General features: G+C 31.4%; 1 protein-coding gene across 2 annotated transcripts in view; it reads left to right on the top strand.

The window, feature by feature from the left end:
- Positions 1-17,163, top strand: part of Awh (Arrowhead) — a 153,921-nt gene that overhangs the window by 131,160 nt on the left and 5,598 nt on the right. For both annotated transcript variants that reach the window (XM_067048811.1, XM_067048810.1), the window contains exon 3: positions 4,339-4,556. In XM_067048811.1, coding sequence (XP_066904912.1) covers positions 4,339-4,556 — 218 coding nt within the window. The remainder of the gene's footprint in view (positions 1-4,338; positions 4,557-17,163) is intronic.

Raw genomic sequence — 17,163 nt, forward strand, 5'->3', positions numbered from 1 at the left:
TGGGATTTATTGGAGTTTACCCAAATACTTAAACTTATCTACCCGTTAAAATGTATTTTCTACTAATTATATCATCGAAATCACTCCCATTTCTACAGCAAATTCCCCGTTCCAATAATCCACTAGCGTAAGCCAACCAACCTTCATTGGACCCCTCACCTAACCTTATAATGCCAAAAGGCAATCCAAGATATCCTTAACACCCAGCTATACATATAGCATACCTCCTATATGTACGTACCAAATACCCACTAACATCATTACAGGAGGGTATAAAAAAAAAAATTCTACAGCTAACCATATATTTTGTGTTATCAGCATTTATTTTGAGAGCTAGTTCCTTACTAGAGTTTATCAACGTAGTTGTATTTAGTTCTATAGTTCCCCCGCCCTTACCCAATAATACCAAATCATCAGGATACCCAACCACCCAACCACCTTTTCGGTGTACCGGCGCATACATGAGGGATTGAGATGCATGATTTACACATTTTCAGTTAATGACCCTAGGTGGAATCTTATAAAGCTGAGGGAAGTCTGAACGTCTAAAATAAATTTTACGTAAATGTTACTTGATTTAATTTTGGTGCGTTTATTATTTTAAAAAACAATTTTGTAATAAATTTAAATGCTTTATTTCTTTAAATAATACAAAAATATTACAATATTGAGTTGGTAGAAGAGAAGTAGCCAAAGAGATGGCTAGAAGAGTTCCTAAATATTCCGAAGCTTCAAACAGTTCCATTGACGGAGCTAGTTAAGTATTCTTGCCGGGTCCCCTACGTGAGTCCCAGTTTTCAACCTTCTCGGCTAAACTAAACACCTTTTTTTTACCTACAATTTACTTCTTTTCACCGTCCCATATTCTCCTCGTTAATTGCATTGCATAACTGAGGTTATGCAACGAAGAATCGATAAGTAATGTACTGATCTAAACAGAAATCGATAAAAACAATTATTCTTATTTATTTTTTTTTTTTTATTAACCTGAAAACTAAAAAAAAAAAACGAAGCAATGACGAATATCCTTCTTCCTAGAAGTTGAATTTTTTTTTTTCTAACGTATTATTACTTTTTATTTTTAAAATTATTTTAGACCCGCACCGTAGCTCAGGGGTTAGGCCCGAGTCTGTAGTTCTGAGGTCTGCGGAAGATGCCGGTTCGTATCCGGCCTTGGGGCGTTGACTTTTTCATTAAATGGTGGTTCCACCAAATGAAAAACTTGACCCCAACCATGGTTAGAATAGATTGGTAACGTGTAGATAACTAGGCAAGCATCACCTTCAACGTTGATTCCTTAAAAAATAAATATTTTATTAAATAAAACCACAAATAAAAAAAAAAAAAATTAAAAAAAAAAGGGGAGGTTATAAATAGTTTGTTATATGGTGGTGTATTTTATATTGTTAATAATTGTATAGAGAGAAATAGAGGTTGATGGTTTTAAAATTTAAATAAATAGGTTTGAAATTAAAATGAAAAGAAAAAAATGACCTGGGCAGAATAGCCTGCAATAAAAATTATAAATTAATGTGAGGAGGAGATTTGTATTAAAGATGTCCTTGAAGATGGCTGGAATAGCCGAAACGTTGGACGAATAAAAGAAATAAAGTTTTGAGACTATAATTGGATAGTATTTGAGTTATTTATAAAAGAATTACCAGTCTTAAGAAAATATTAAGATTATAAAAAAATAAAGACTGTTTTGAATCTATATTAAATTCCATATCGACCCATTTCCCCACCGAAATCCGATTGACTACTTTACATAAATAAAATGTTTTAAATTTTAAAGTGTTTTGATTTTACGTGAAGTTTTTTATTCTATAATTTGTTGCAAAAACTTTAGGTGTAGTTTGGCGCATTAGCAGAATTTTTGCTTTGGTGGCCTTAATACGTAAGTACCAAATAATTTTAAAGTTCTTTGGTTGATAAAAAAATCTTTAATAACCCACATTCTTAAGTTATCGTGATCACTGCTCCATTGTCTAAACAATCGATAGCTTTATTTTTAAGGCTGTTGTTAGAATGAGGTAGGAGCGGATGTCACTGCCCACTTGATGGACATAACGCACTGCTTCGAGATAAGAAGGACCTCACAGATTGGAAATGTAAATCTCCCAATTAAAACCCGGTCAGCTAACTGGTCCAATAAATTAATGGTCAACAGATATAATTAATTACTTGGAATAATTAGTATACCAGGCCCGTCGCTTCTCTCAAGATGTTTTTTATTTTCCTTCTACTTTTTGATGCAATAGCTTGTGGAAAAACATTATTTTTTTTTTACTAAGCCATCTACAACATATTAAGAAATTAAAAACCTCGTGTTGAAAAGATATGATGTTTTTAAATATGATTATTGCAACTTCTCATTGTCTTATCGGATCGCTGTTTTGTTTTAATAATCACACATCTAATTTTTTACTGGAAGATTATTGATTGACCGTGTGTAAAGATGAAAGGAATATGGTCCGGGTGCGGTCAAAAAAACTCAAATAGTAGAATTATACTATTTTATTGAGCCAACGTTTCGCCCCATGTTGCAGGGCTTCGTCAGGACTAAAACACACGGGGCCCTCAAGATACCAACACTAGTAACGGCAATATCCGCCGCAGTGCTCGTCTGTTTAACCACCGTTATGTTTGTGTTTGTATCTTTTTTAGCCCTGACGAAGCCCTGCAACGTGGGGCGAAACGTTGGCTCAATAAAATAGTATAATTCTAATATTTGAGTTTTTTTGACCGCACCCGGACCATATTCCTTTCATCTAATTTTTTATTTTGTGTTTGATGTATTTAGTACATCGAACTAATAAATGTTAGTACTTTTTGACTTTACTACTTCAAATGACAGACCCTTCTTGTAGTTCTTAACTTGTTATCTTGCATCATCCTGTTGGCGTAGGGTTTCTTCACTTTTCCTGTTAAGGCGCTCTACATTTTTCGGATTTGACATTCTTGGTCCTCCATGTTTTTTTTCTACCATTAGAGACATTGTTCATCGTCTTCAAAAATTACATAAAAATAAATAAAATCTCTATGTACATATAAATAGAAAGATAAATAAAATAAGCATAATAAAACTATGTAAATGAAGAAATAAGGATAAAATATAATAAGTCAAATTTGAAACTAATATAACAATAAAATAACAAAAAAAAAAAATCAAAAATAACCACTAGACACAACTACAAGTTACTACATTTACATATTTTATGTACAATAGGGGTATTCATGATGTGTTAAATATAAAATGCTTTATCATATTGTTAAAATAAATAATTTAATTTCTATTCATTTTAGTCTCAACACATTTTATTTTTCTTAAAAGTCCGACGTTTCGGCCAATCCGGACATCCTCAGGGACAATCTTAATACAATTTTGGAACTAAATGATTTAAAAACTCAACTTCATGGAGGCTATTCTGCCCAATGCAAAACAATTTCTACTTAGTCAATATTCACATGAAAACCAAATTTTTTTAATATTTATTTATTGCTAATTACAACTGAACATTATAATACATTTAGTAAATTTGATCTAAGTAAAACAAAAATTAAAATTCATTTATCACATTGTTGTGATAAAGTTTCAACAAATAGTGTCTGTGATAAATAAATTTTAATTTTGATTTTAATGGCCACGGGACCTTCTAATTTAAATTAATGTTGTAATGTAATTCTAATTTAAATCTTCCCAAGATTTTCAAGTGTATATGAAACATACTACATATTTACCTATTATATTATTTTGTACAGTTGTAAATTACATTAAATAAATAATTAAAAAAAAAAATTTGATTTTAATGTGAATATTGACTAATTAGAAATTGTTTTGACCGGGGAGAATAGCCTTCATGAAGTTGAGTTTTTAAATCATTTAGTTCCAAAATTGTATTAAGATTGTCCCTGAGGATGTCCGGATTGGCCAAAACCTCGGGCTTTTAAGAAAAATAAAATGTGTTGAGACTAAAATGAATAGAAATTAAATTATTTATTTTAACAAAATTAACTAGTCTCAAGAGTTGTTTGAGATTATAAATTATATGTTTTATCATGTTAAATGTTATAACTACATGATTGTGAGCAGCCCTACTTAAAGTCATGTTAAATGTTAAATGTATAAGAGCTCTATGATATACGTGGATGACCCTCCTCTGAATCATTCCTGCTTTGATCTCATAACATGCCTGTGATAGTGGATTATTCCAAGTGTTATATTTTCTGCAAACTTTGGCAGATATAGAGAACCATGGAAGGATTTTATTCTCGTTTTTATCCTTTGTGATTTCATTTTTGATTGACTAGGTTATCTTTTTTTTTTTTTTTTTACAGAAGTTTCGGAGCCAAATGTTCCAAATGCTCGCGAAGCATATCCTCGAGGGACTGGGTTCGAAAGGCGAGGGAACACGTCTACCACTTGGCCTGCTTCGCCTGCGAGGCCTGCAAGAGGCAGCTGTCCACCGGCGAAGAGTTCGCCCTCCATGAAGACAGGGTGCTCTGCAAGGCGCACTATATGGAGACTGTAGATGGAGCCACCACATCCTCTGATGGTAAGTTAAATTATAAAAGATGTTGATTATAGGAGTTTTTGTGCTAGTTTTTATTGTTCGTTCTGTTTATTACTTCTTAACTACCGAAAGTAGGGAAGCGTTGTATTCCTGCAGAAAATAAATACAAATTACGCCTTCAGAATTTAAAAATTTTACTTGCATTTTAAATTTTAGACACTAAACAACAAATTTATTTTCGTGCCTGTTGTTTTTTTTTTGCACTTAAATTAGTGTTTATTTCGCTTACGTACTCATGAATATATTAATGATTACCCTACCCAACTTTAGCTAAGGGGTATTTGTGTACAAATGTTATAAGGAATGAAAAAAAAAATTTATGACTAAGGTGTTCAAAAAAATAATTGACAGTACCGAAAAGGTGGTTAAGTACCCGTGCTTGGGTATGCTGATAATTTGGTATTATTGTATATATTATTTTATCAGTATGTTATTTTATTTTTTATTTTTCATACAGATAGTCTGATTATGTTCACTTGTCTATTCTTTTGTTTGTATATATTTTAAGAGTTTTTTTATTTTATTTCATTTTTTTTATTTTTTATTTTTATTTTTAATTTTTTTTTTTTTACTTATTTTTATTTTAGTATGTATGAGATCATTCATCAATATTACCTATTGCCCAGAACTGTGTGGCAGATTGTAATATCTATAAAAAAAAAAAAATAAAAAAAAAATAAAAAAAATTTGGTATTATTGAATGAGGACGAGGAAACTATAAAACTAAATAAATTGCGATGATAAAGTTTTTTAAGGAACCAGATCCTGAAATTAATACTGATCCAACAAAATATATGGTAAGCAGTAGAAACGTGAGCAATTTCGACGATATAGATATAAGAGGAAATAAATTTGAACAGGTATATAGGTTTAAATATTCAGGTTAATGGCCGGTTGATTGACTGGTAATAGACCAGAGCGCTTTTTCTCCACAAAGTCTGTCTCTGCAGAATTGAATCAAGCGACTGAACGCCTGGTTGGTGGTCTAGAATAATCCAAGGGGCCTAGCCACTCCTTTCCCGCCCAAATCATCTTGCCACGTTCCCCTCCAAGCTATGCCTTTAAACATTTTCTAGACGCTTTTAAACAACGTCTGGACCTACAGTTTTTATTTTATTTCTTTCTACTAACTACAATAAATAATCCTTATTATGTCCTACAACCTTACCCGCCAGAATGCTATAACCTAAATTGTATTTACCGGGTACAGTTCCCCCAAATCAGTGCTATGTAGCCTTATAAATTCTCTAATTAACCCGCCCTTTTAGGTCCGAATATTTTAGGTAATACTTTATTTTCGAAAACCTTAAGGCGATGTTCTTCCCACGTTTTGTATTCATAAAGAACAGTAGAGCCCAAGACTTACTGTCAGGGACATCTAGACCAACATGTAGACTGTGTAAGTTACCATTAACTGTTATTGCCATACCATTTGGCAACTTTATTAAAATAACAGCCTTCATATTCCGAAAATATTGGATAACCTTAAAAAAACAGATATGTACGAATATATATATAACTAATTTGATTTATTTACATCTTTGTCACTGATATATATTCTCTTCTCTCTCATTTTTATTTTTTATTTTTTTATGTTTCTTAATATTGAGTACTGCTATGGAATCTGCTTATATATTTTAGTATGAATATGATGATTTTAGGAATGTTCCTGAGAGGTCAGTTAGTATACATAGGTAAACATCATCTTCGTGGTGGATTGTCTTATATTAAAAAAAAAAGAAGAAAAAAATACATTCAGTTTTTGGACAGAAGGCGCAAGCTAAGCAATTTCAAAATCGTAAATTAACAAGTATTTCTTGCCTTTAATCTCGCTTTCATTTCCTCATCAATTTATTTTTTCCTAATTAACTTAGAACTAAATACTTTTTTTTTCTTTTTTTTTTTAATAATTTATTTATTGATCTTTACAACTGTAAATACATATATACAACAAGTAAATTTGCTGTAGGTGACACAGTAACATGATAAAAACATGTGGAGAGTCTACCCACTGATAGAACTCCAATAACATTTCTAGAGAAGATCTCGAGGCCATCTCCTTTTCAGACGCCTAGGAGAATTATTAGGTACTGAAGGAGAAGCCAGGTTAGAAACAAGTTTATTATGGAAGGGACCGTATCTGGTTCTGGCCAAATCGGCAACATATGGAATATTGAGGTCCTGATGGATTACTTGATTTGTGACAAAGTAAGGAGCATTAAGGATTTTACGAAGGATTTTGGACTGAAAGTTTTGGATTCTGGAGGAATTTGATGGTTTAGTGGAGCCCCAAAGCTCAACTCCGTATGTCCTTATAATAGTCATGTAGATCAGTCTTTTGTAATGGATTGGCAATTTAGACCGTTTGTCTAGTAAATGTTGCAATAGTCGGAATCTACGAGCAGTTTCTTGTCTTTTTAGTCTTGTATGAGGATATTATGTCAGTCGTTTGTCGAGATGTTGTCCTAAGTAACGGATCTGTTCGACAGGAATAAGTGGGGTATTATTAAAGGATATTGTAGGGGAAGAGGTCATGGGTTTACGTCGAATGGTAAATGTGATTTGGTGGGATTTATTGGAGTTTACCCAAATACTTAAACTTATCTACCCGTTAAAATGTATTTTCTACTAATTATATCATCGAAATCACTCCCATTTCTACAGCAAATTCCCCGTTCCAATAATCCACTAGCGTAAGCCAACCAACCTTCATTGGACCCCTCACCTAACCTTATAATGCCAAAAGGCAATCCAAGATATCCTTAACACCCAGCTATACATATAGCATACCTCCTATATGTACGTACCAAATACCCACTAACATCATTACAGGAGGGTATAAAAAAAAAAATTCTACAGCTAACCATATATTTTGTGTTATCAGCATTTATTTTGAGAGCTAGTTCCTTACTAGAGTTTATCAACGTAGTTGTATTTAGTTCTATAGTTCCCCCGCCCTTACCCAATAATACCAAATCATCAGGATACCCAACCACCCAACCACCTTTTCGGTGTACCGGCGCATACATGAGGGATTGAGATGCATGATTTACACATTTTCAGTTAATGACCCTAGGTGGAATCTTATAAAGCTGAGGGAAGTCTGAACGTCTAAAATAAATTTTACGTAAATGTTACTTGATTTAATTTTGGTGCGTTTATTATTTTAAAAAACAATTTTGTAATAAATTTAAATGCTTTATTTCTTTAAATAATACAAAAATATTACAATATTGAGTTGGTAGAAGAGAAGTAGCCAAAGAGATGGCTAGAAGAGTTCCTAAATATTCCGAAGCTTCAAACAGTTCCATTGACGGAGCTAGTTAAGTATTCTTGCCGGGTCCCCTACGTGAGTCCCAGTTTTCAACCTTCTCGGCTAAACTAAACACCTTTTTTTTACCTACAATTTACTTCTTTTCACCGTCCCATATTCTCCTCGTTAATTGCATTGCATAACTGAGGTTATGCAACGAAGAATCGATAAGTAATGTACTGATCTAAACAGAAATCGATAAAAACAATTATTCTTATTTATTTTTTTTTTTTTATTAACCTGAAAACTAAAAAAAAAAAACGAAGCAATGACGAATATCCTTCTTCCTAGAAGTTGAATTTTTTTTTTTCTAACGTATTATTACTTTTTATTTTTAAAATTATTTTAGACCCGCACCGTAGCTCAGGGGTTAGGCCCGAGTCTGTAGTTCTGAGGTCTGCGGAAGATGCCGGTTCGTATCCGGCCTTGGGGCGTTGACTTTTTCATTAAATGGTGGTTCCACCAAATGAAAAACTTGACCCCAACCATGGTTAGAATAGATTGGTAACGTGTAGATAACTAGGCAAGCATCACCTTCAACGTTGATTCCTTAAAAAATAAATATTTTATTAAATAAAACCACAAATAAAAAAAAAAAAAATTAAAAAAAAAAGGGGAGGTTATAAATAGTTTGTTATATGGTGGTGTATTTTATATTGTTAATAATTGTATAGAGAGAAATAGAGGTTGATGGTTTTAAAATTTAAATAAATAGGTTTGAAATTAAAATGAAAAGAAAAAAATGACCTGGGCAGAATAGCCTGCAATAAAAATTATAAATTAATGTGAGGAGGAGATTTGTATTAAAGATGTCCTTGAAGATGGCTGGAATAGCCGAAACGTTGGACTAGTAAGAAATAAAGTGTTGAGACAGTATTGGATACAATTTGTGGTTTTATTTAATAAATAATTACCTTGTCTCAAAAAAATTTTGAAATAATATTATTTGAATAAATATTTTAATTATATATTCCAAAATACTACTCTTATAATAAATTATTTTAGGAACTTCTTTAAATTATAATTAATTTATAATCACTTTGTCACTTAAATCTTTTGTCAGGGAAAATTGATTACGTAATATTCAAATTGATTTACGAAATATTCGGACCAAAAAATGGATGAATTAACAGGCGAATTCAGAAGGCATTAAACTCTGAATCAAGGGAACTACACCCTGTAAATATAAAATGTTATAGCATAGCTATTTATGAGGTTGTAGGACTTAGTAACGAGCGGATCCTAATGTTAATAAACACTGAACCGAAGTGTAAACGTCCGAGGGGTAGACCGAAACTTAGATGGGAGGATTGCGCAAAAACTAATGTAGTAGAACTGGGTTTGGAGAGGCATTACTGGAAAGATGTATGTAGAGAACGATTGGTTGTATCGGCATTGAACCTCTGGGTTCGTTAGGCCTTCAAAAATAATTATTAAATAGAAAAAAGAATTGAAGATAGGCGGGTGGAGGTCAATAAAGGTTCAAAATGTTAAAAATTAACTCTTGACAGGTAACCATTGTCGGATGAGTACAAGAAGTTACAGAATGAAGATAAATGAAACTTCTTGCACTCAGCCCTGCAAAGTGGGACAAAACGTTGGTTAAATAATCAATTTTTACTGTACATATCTTCAATTATAGATTTATTGGCCACAATCTACTATTTAAGGACTATGTTCCTACAATTTATTACATACGGTCAACTACCTTTCAAGAAAAAAAATTAGTTTTATTGAACGTCAATAATATAATAATGAGGATTTATAATTTTTCATATTTAAAAACTGTTACTGTAGTAGAAAAATTATAATTATTCGTTTTATTCGGTTCTGTGTAAATTCGAATAAGAAATATTTTTTAAAAATATATCTAATTACTATATAGTTTTTTTTTTATTGTTTATTTACTGTAATTTACAACTTTACAAAATAATAAAATAGGTAAATATGTAGTATGTTTCATTTACACTTGAAAATCTTGGGAAGGAACCACCCATTGGTGGTACTTCAAACATTAATTTAAACCAGAAGGTCTCGTGGCCATCTTCTTTTCAGACGCCTCGGAGGATTATCAGGGATTGTTAAGGATGAAAGATTAAGAATTAATGGGTTAGGATGGTTAAGGAGTTTGGAATAAAAAGACGCATATCTGGTTTGGGTCAAATCTGCAACGAATGGGATGTTAAGGTCTTTATGAATGAGTTTATTTGTGACGTAATAAGGAGCATCAAGGATTTTACGTAGGATTTTGGATTGTAACGATTGGATGCGGGAAGAATTTGATGGTTTGGTGGAGCCCCAGAGCTCAATTCCATATGTCTAAATTGGTCTGATTATACTATATAATTAAAGTATTATAAAGCGATCAGAAAGTTTACCTTATAACCTTATAAAGTTGTCCAAGTTTCCGTGGGACCGTTGAGGTTATTGGATAATTTGTGAGGACCGGTATAAGTAGTTGTGAACTGTCGTGATAGGTTGCAAAAAAAAGTTCCATTTCTGTACCGGTTCCAAAACAGGAACGGAACGGGAAAAAACCGGTGCGGTGCGCGTATCACACAACTTTCACTTAATGGCCTACTTACATCACTAGGTTTTGTGTTGATTGGCGGTCTCCTGTTGGAAGTTATTGCTATATTTGTGATTTAACAAAAAAATCTGAAGTACAGGGAAGGCCATATTTATGAAAAAAAAAATGTTTATCAATTATAATAAAAATATCCATTTAGTCCCAACATATTTAACGTTTCGGCCATTCCGGCCAATCTCAAGCATAGCTTATAGTACAAGAGCCGGGAAAAAAACCCAGTTATTTCATCCAAGTTTCCGATTATTTTAATGAAAACTATGCATGATTACTAGTCTAAATTGATGAGTCTGCCAAGTATATGTAGGGAAATAAAAAATAGCGGCTGTTTCAAAACGTTAATAAAAAAATACTTTTTCATTCGGAGCTCTATAAAATTAAACCTACTAACAATACTAGAAAATCTAAGAGAACATAATTTTTAGTAGAGTAAATTTCCTAAAATATGAGCGCTAATAGACATAGTTTTTTGAAAAAGGAACATTTCATAAAAAGTCCGTAGTTGGTGAATTTATTTTGAGAAATCTATATCTTAAAAACTCTTGGACGTACAGATGTCTATTAGCACTGAAATTAAAGCTAATTGTATGGACTATAAAGTAGTATATGATGTTCATCTTCGTAGGAGTAGTAGTTTTCATAACATTTTCAAAAATTTTATACGAACCACTAGAAATTAACATTGTTTGAATTTATTTTGGAATAATATCATAAAGACTACTACTCCTACATTATAAACTACTTTATAGTTTATCAAACTGGCTTTAATTTGAATTCTAATAGACATCTGTACGACTAATGATTTTTGAGATATAGTTTTTTCAAAATAAATTCACTAACTTAAACTAATTAAATAAATTGCATTTTTTATGAAATTCTGCTTTTTAAAAGCTATATTTCGGTAACTATAGCACGTAAATAGTTCTTTCTTTTAGAGCTCATGTTTTAGCTAATTGACTCCACTTTAAATGATATTCTATTAGATTTTATAGCGTTATTAGTAGTAATAAAGATATTCTGCTCCGAATGAAATTTAAAAAAACCGCCAGTTTTTATCCCCCCTACCTATACTTTGCAGACTCATCAATTTTGACTAGTAATCATAAATAGTTTTCATTAATGTAATAAAAAATTGGGGTGAAAAAAGGTAGTTATCTTATTATAAATGTTTTCACCAACATATTTTTTGGGGGGGAGGGGAGGTGTCGTGAATTATTGATATATAAAAATACTTGAAATATTTAAATTTCAATAAATTTGACACTTTCTGTTATATTTGTATTGATTTTTTTAATTAATGAAATTAATTAATTATTCCATCGATAATTAAACCAGGTTGATCGATAATTTTCATTTTTATGGGACGGAATTCAAATACATTTTAATTTAATGTTTAACATTTTTATTATCAATCAGCAGATTGATGAATGACCTCGGGCTGACTTGAATATTCATTCGGCATTAGAATGGAATTTTAATTCGATTTAATTGATTGTCATTGCAATGTTAAACGGAATCAATTAAAATTTATGTATGAATGGCTAAATGGTATATTTCTTGATTATTAAAATATATTTTATTTCTCTTCTTCAAACATTTTTTTGTTTATAATTTATTTAAAACTGTATGAAAAGAGAGAGAGAAATACTTTATTTATCTATGCTGCCTAAATACATTAGGTTGCTATCACAGCATTCTTATCAATCCGTAATCGGACATATATAAATTACACATACATGGTATAATCAGAAAAAAGGAGATACAATAATAAGATATAATAAACAATTTTTTTCCCCTACAGTTTTCTTTTACAATCAATTTCGGTCTGTACAACAAATACAAATGTTTCAATTCATTCCTATTTTTCTTTCTCATTTTCGCTCCTCCAATTTCACCCTTTCACAATTTTTTAATTCACCCGATCAACAAATTCGCTCTCCGGAATTCACCCTCCTAGATCCTCTTCAGTGACACGCTAAACAAATTCAATATTAGACGGCAATGTGAGATCAGACCATCAGCACAGCAGTAGACCAGTTTACCAAAAACAAACAAATAGATAGATTTTACGAGAATAAGACTAACACGTAGATTAAAAGGAAGATATAATAAAAAACCGGTTATAGGAAACACTTGAATGGATAAATAAGTTTAAAAAAAACAAAACAATAGTACTAATAAAATAAAATAATTTAATGAATTAAATAAAATATAAAGTAAAAAAAAACTAAAAAAAGCAAAAAAGTAAATTTACTGTTAGTGATAAAATTACATAATATAAAGATGTGGAGAATCTACCAATTCAATTCCAATATTATTTTTAGTGGCCATCTTCTTTTCGCCTAGGAGAGTTATTAGGTAATGAAAGAGATGCCAGGTTAGAAACAAGTGGGTTTGAGTGGGTAGGAAGTTTATCATGGAAGCGTTGGTATCTGGTTCTGGCTTATTCAGCAACATATTAACAGGATTGGATTCGGGAAGAATTCAATGGTTTAATAGAGATCCAAAGTTTAATTCCGTATGTCCACTAGGCCTTATTACAGTCATGTAGATCAGTATTTTGTAATGGATTGGAAGTTTAGACCATCTTGTAAATGGTGTAATAGTAGAAATCGACGAGTTTCGTGTTTTTTTCAGTCTTGTATGAGGATTCTATATCAGTCGTACTCCTAAGTAACGGATCTGTTCGACAGGAATAAGTGGGGTATTATTAAAGGATACTGTGGGGCAGGAGGGTTTACGATGAAGGATAAATGCGATTTAGAGGGATTTATTTGAATTTATTTTAATCCTCCAGTTTTGGCACCATTCTTCAAGGGTTGTGATGTGGGATTGGAGAGTTTGGGATATAACGGAAGGATCATTATTAACTGACAATAGACATGTATTATCGATATACGTAGTGAGGTTAAGTGATAGAATGGGTTGGGATGTCAGCTGTAAAAACTGTATAAACGATAAAAATAAATTTAAAAGCTGACTTTTATATACCTAGTACGATGTTAATTGTTCAAACTTTTATCTAATTTCTACGTTAATTCCACGTTTCTACGTTAATTCAGTTGGAAAGCTGGAGGTCTGCTCTTTTAACATACATTAACACAATTTAATGCCCTTAGAAGGGGGGAATATAGGTTGTAAGTAAAGAATAAAATTTCAAATGTATTATTTTGTAATCCGGTTCTAATTTGAGCCTTAAACCACTACTTTTATTAGTTTTATTAGGAAATTGTTCACTTTTTATTATAACATGAAGGGTATTCTCGACTGTTCTAGGGGCTCATGCTTTTTGATGATATCGTTTAGCAATACCAATTTAATAATTGGTTCAAAGAAAGACTAAATCCAGGAGAAAGAAAAATTATGTGCCGCATATTTGTCTGTAGGAAAATTTCGGCTTGGGTTTTGTATTAAAATAAAAAATAAATTAGCAAACAAGCTTATAGAACATAAGGGGTATTCATGATCTTTAGTTTTACATGTTAAAGCGTGTTAAATGGAAAAAAATTACCTTATTTTGCCGTGGTAAAACGAAATATCATGTAACATGGCTAAGAGTGTGTTACTTGGTCTGTTAAATGGAGAATGACGTCACACAATAGACCAGTTGAGCTCGCTGTTGAAGTTGAAGTTTGGCTGGGATGTGATCCTTGCCCCAACAGATTTTCACTTATTTCGAGCCCTTAAAAATTCTCTTAATTGGTTTCCCGTTAATACTTTAATTCGTTCGAGGAATGCAAAACGCACATAGAGGAGTTAATCGCCCAAAAATCTGAGAAGTTCAGGGAGAACGGAATTAAAAAATTACCTAAAAGATGGCAACACATAATAGGTCAAAATGGGTCATATGTAATTGATTAAAAATATTTATAAGAATCTGAAGTTTTTATTGAAATCACCAGTAAAAAACGCTACGAACTTATTTTACAACCTTATATTAAAATTTTTATTAATACGTTCATACATTCAGGTATATATGAGGCATTTAGATATGAAACATGGCATCTGATATTTATTGCAATTTGATGTTTTTTTTTTGGCTTCCTTGGATCATTTAGGTCCCATTTAATATATTTTAGAAGAATATTTTTCGATTGATAAGGAATAATGTTGGTATTGATTAAATCATATCTTAAAAGTTAACTTAAGAAACATTTTACCATTATATAGACATATAGTAGAAGATGAGTTGGCGTTGTTTAATTGTTCAAAAATTAGTACTTGTTTTCGTCAATTCCCTTTCGCCCCGGCAGCACTGCTGACTTTAATGGACACCGGAAGCCGGTACAGTGCTGCCACCCTTGCTAGCGATTACTGTAGCACTTCCTGGCTAAAGTGTACAGATCCCCAACCCCTACTAAACAATGGCAAATATTTTTTCAAAATTCCCGCTGACAATTATTCGCTTCTGCTACCACTCGAGTCCTATTCAACCGAAGTGAACTCGATAATTGATTTTTTTAAGTCGATTTTAAGTTTAACTCGATAATTGGTCAGCCCAAAAAGGTTTGCCCCTTATGTCTGCGTGTCGGGTTGACAGATCAATGAACTAAGGATATTGGTTTGCGAATTTTTATTTTTTTACAGTGTAAAATAAAATTCCCAATCAGTAAATTTTTTTAAACCTTGAATCATGAGAAAGAGATCATTCATTTTAGTGAGTCATAAATCCTGAAGTATGAGTGAGTACTATGCAACTGTCTTTGTGAAAACATTAATTGTTTCCTAAATATTTACAAACACAGATTTAATGATAACATATTTTAAAAATATTTTTGTCAAGTGTTCTTAGACCAGAATTACTTTTTCGGAATAGGTATCTACCAGTCATATATAAATTTCGATTTCAATTTAAAACAATAGAAAAAATTGATAAATAAGGTTTCCGCTAAGATTAGACTAGATGAAATCCTCCCGCCTACGTTTAGGTCAACCTCTCGCACGTTTACTAATAGGTTCAGAGCTTATTCAATTTTAAGGAATTCATTTTATACGCTTCTATACAATCACCTTAATTATATTTACGGGGTGAAGTTCACACGATTCGGTCTAATATAAAAATAAAAATAATAAAAATACTTATTATAGTAGCTAATATTTACGGCTTGATGTACTAACAATTGATGTCTATTTATTGGAGGTTTCTAGTTTTTCATGTAACTTTATTTTTCGAAAATTAAAATTGTATATGCAAAAACAAACCATGTTCATAGAATAACTTGGAATTATTTTTGTTTTATAAAAATTATTAGTATGAAGGTAAAAACGTTATACGCCCGACCTCCAGCGACCAGCACCCCTATTTGGTATGGCCTCGATCACATAGGTGAAGGTGTCCGAGGGAATTTCTTAATCTATATCTCAAGTTGTAGTTATTTATACAATCACTAATGTCATTACATTTAATTAGATAACACATTTAAAAAACATCGTTTTCAGCTTTAATAGATACATGTTAAAGTTCAAATACCTTGATGACATGTTATAATGTTATGATATGATACTTTGTTTTGTACTACAAATATGTAGTATTTAATAATAGAAAAATTAAAAAAAAAAAGAAGAAAAATAATTAAATAGCTAATTAATATATTAAATAAAAATTATAAAAGATAAACAAATAAAGCGTTAGTACACTTGATTAAAAATAAAACACATAATAATAATAATGAAGGCTTAACGAACCCAATGGTTCTATGCCGATGACATCAATTGTTCTCTACACATATTTATCTAGTGACGCCCTTCCAAACTCTAATTTACTTAATAAGTCTTTACACAATCCTCCCATCTATGTTTCGGTCTATCCCTCGGACGTTTACCCATTGGCTCAGTGTTAATTAATATTTTAGGGATCCATTCGTTACTAAGCCCTACAACCTTACACATTCGCAGATATATATATTCTCAATTCTTCGGTTAACTGATCCTTTTTCAGTCCAAATATTTTACGTAATATTTTATTTTCAAAAAACTCTAGGCACTGTTCTTCCCTTAGTGTAAGAGGTCACGTGTTGCATCCGTAAAGAACAATGGGAAGGATAGTATTTATATAATTTTTTTTTTGACAGATTGTGCGAGCTAAGCAGTTTCGAAATTGAAAAATAACAACCATTTTCTACCTTTAACTTCGCTTTTATTTGCTCATCAATTTATTTTTTTCTAGTTACCGTACAACTTAGATACCTAAAACTATTTACCTGCTTAAATGTATTTCCTCATGTATCTATATCACAGAAATCGCTCCTTTCTACAGCTAACCATTTATTTTGTTTTATCCATATTTATTTCGAGACTTTTATTTTATTCCCACTGGAGTTTATCAATGTAATTGTATTTAGTTCTATAGTTTCTTTGTCCTCACCCAATAATACCAAATCACAACCTTGCCCAAGCACTGGTATTTCATCACCTAAAGCTAAACCCATTTTGGTATACATCACAATTTTAATGTCTTCTAGTACTAGATCAATAGTCTGATTATGTTCATCTTGTCAATTCTTTTGTTTGTATATATTTTAAGAGAGTTTTATTATTATTATTTTTTTTATTTTAATTTTTATTTTTTTTTATTTATTTATTTTTTCTTCTTTTTTTTTCTTTTCTTTTGTTTTCTTAATTTTTTTATTTTTATTTTAGTATGCATGTGATCATTCATCACTATTACCTATTGCCCACAACTGTGTGGC

Source organism: Halyomorpha halys, unplaced genomic scaffold (genome assembly GCF_000696795.3).
Source record: "Halyomorpha halys isolate HHAL.00 unplaced genomic scaffold, Hhal_1.1 Scaffold360.1, whole genome shotgun sequence".
Classification (NCBI taxonomy): Eukaryota; Metazoa; Arthropoda; class Insecta; order Hemiptera; family Pentatomidae; genus Halyomorpha; species Halyomorpha halys.